General features: G+C 41.5%; 1 protein-coding gene across 1 annotated transcript in view; it reads left to right on the top strand.

Moving 5' to 3' along the window:
• LOC107105219 (contactin-2-like) overlaps positions 1-1497 on the top strand; it is a 44264-nt gene that overhangs the window by 39432 nt on the left and 3335 nt on the right. Inside the window, exons 13-14 of the mRNA XM_015405344.1 lie at positions 271-420; positions 958-1028. Coding sequence (XP_015260830.1) covers positions 271-420; positions 958-1028 — 221 coding nt within the window. The remainder of the gene's footprint in view (positions 1-270; positions 421-957; positions 1029-1497) is intronic.

Raw genomic sequence — 1497 nt, 5'->3', positions numbered from 1 at the left:
CCTATAGCAGCAGAACTATAGAGATAGATCAGGATAAACTAAGTATTTTTGATGAGCTATAAGAAAAGTAGAGCAAGGAGAAAAGTGTATGAAAGATAATGTGACGGTTCAACTACATTTGAAGTCTAATACTCTAGAAAATACAAACTTTTACCTGTTTAAACCAAAAAGTCAAGAAGCATTTCTTTATCTTTTTAACCGTAGCATTAAAAGAGAAACTTCCCTGAATCAGTGCATCTAATAAACCTGCATCTCCTCTCCTCTCCATAGAACCAGCAAACATCGAGGGGAACGCAGAGTCTGCACGAGTGAGTGGACTTATTCCCTGGATGGATTATGAATTCCAGGTGATTGCCAGCAACATTCTGGGCAGCGGAGAGCCTAGCATGCCGTCCCACGTCATCCGCACAAAGCAAGCAGGTAACATTCCCCCCAACATACCCGAGTCTCTCTGAACTCCTTCAGTTCCTCCACCCTCCTGTTTGTAAAGCTGTGCAGAAGGAACGATTCATTCGTCTTAAGTTTTTGCATGTTGTTCTTTCTGGATCAGGCAGTGCGCACTCGTTCCTCGTCAGGTTTCAACATTTTTTGAAAATGCATGACTAGACAATATCAGATGCAGAGAGAGCATCGCTGCTATGCTGCATTTAGCCCAGGCAAAGCATCTAAATTACATGCAAAGTCTATGGGGGACAGTAAATGGAACTTTTCCCAATGGACGCCGGAGCTTCAACCAAGAGTCCAGGTGTGCAGAGTCCGATTGGTTTTTGCACATACAGTGTGAGCATCCCTGTCTTTGCCTAGGGCCCCACATTTCCTAAATCTGCCCCTGATTTAGATCCTGACTGCTCTGCTTCTCTAAGGGATTTAATCGGTCTCCAGTTGAGGAGTTTTTTTCTTATATTATTTTAGCTTGTCCTTTTAGAGGATTCACAGCATGTGTTTTTTGGACCACAGCACCAACAGTGGCCCCTAGTGGACTTGGTGGAGGAGGAGGAAACCCCCATGAACTGATAGTTACCTGGACGGTGAGTGGGTCATTACTTTACTTTATGTTTTTCCAATTCAACATTTTGTCTTTTAGTGCGATGCTCTGCAAATGGATGTGACCTTTTTTTTTATAACTTACTGAAAATAATGAAATCTGAATAATTTAAAAAGCGCCGCTGGCAGGGAGTGAGTTGCTGGTTTATCATGTCAGCCCTTCTGTTACGAGTTCATATTGACTTTTAATGGAACCTTCCATTATACCAGGGTTAGGGGGTCAAGCTGGTGCAGATGATCAGTATGATAATCAGTTTGATGCTCAATCAGTTCTTTCATTTTATGAGTTATTTTTTTTTTAAAAATGTTTTAAAGGAGAAGTCCGATCAGCAAGGAATAACCGATGGATCATTATTTATACCTAAACTAATATGTTTGCAGTGATTTAATGACTTTAGCGTTAGGGATGCACAATATAATCGGCCCCCTATCGGTATCGGCCTTAAAACTGAA

This window comes from Cyprinodon variegatus, unplaced genomic scaffold, assembly GCF_000732505.1.
Source record: "Cyprinodon variegatus isolate N-32 unplaced genomic scaffold, C_variegatus-1.0 Scaffold2160, whole genome shotgun sequence".
Lineage (NCBI taxonomy): Eukaryota > Metazoa > Chordata > Actinopteri > Cyprinodontiformes > Cyprinodontidae > Cyprinodon > Cyprinodon variegatus.
This window is presented reverse-complemented; position numbering and strand designations above follow the sequence as displayed.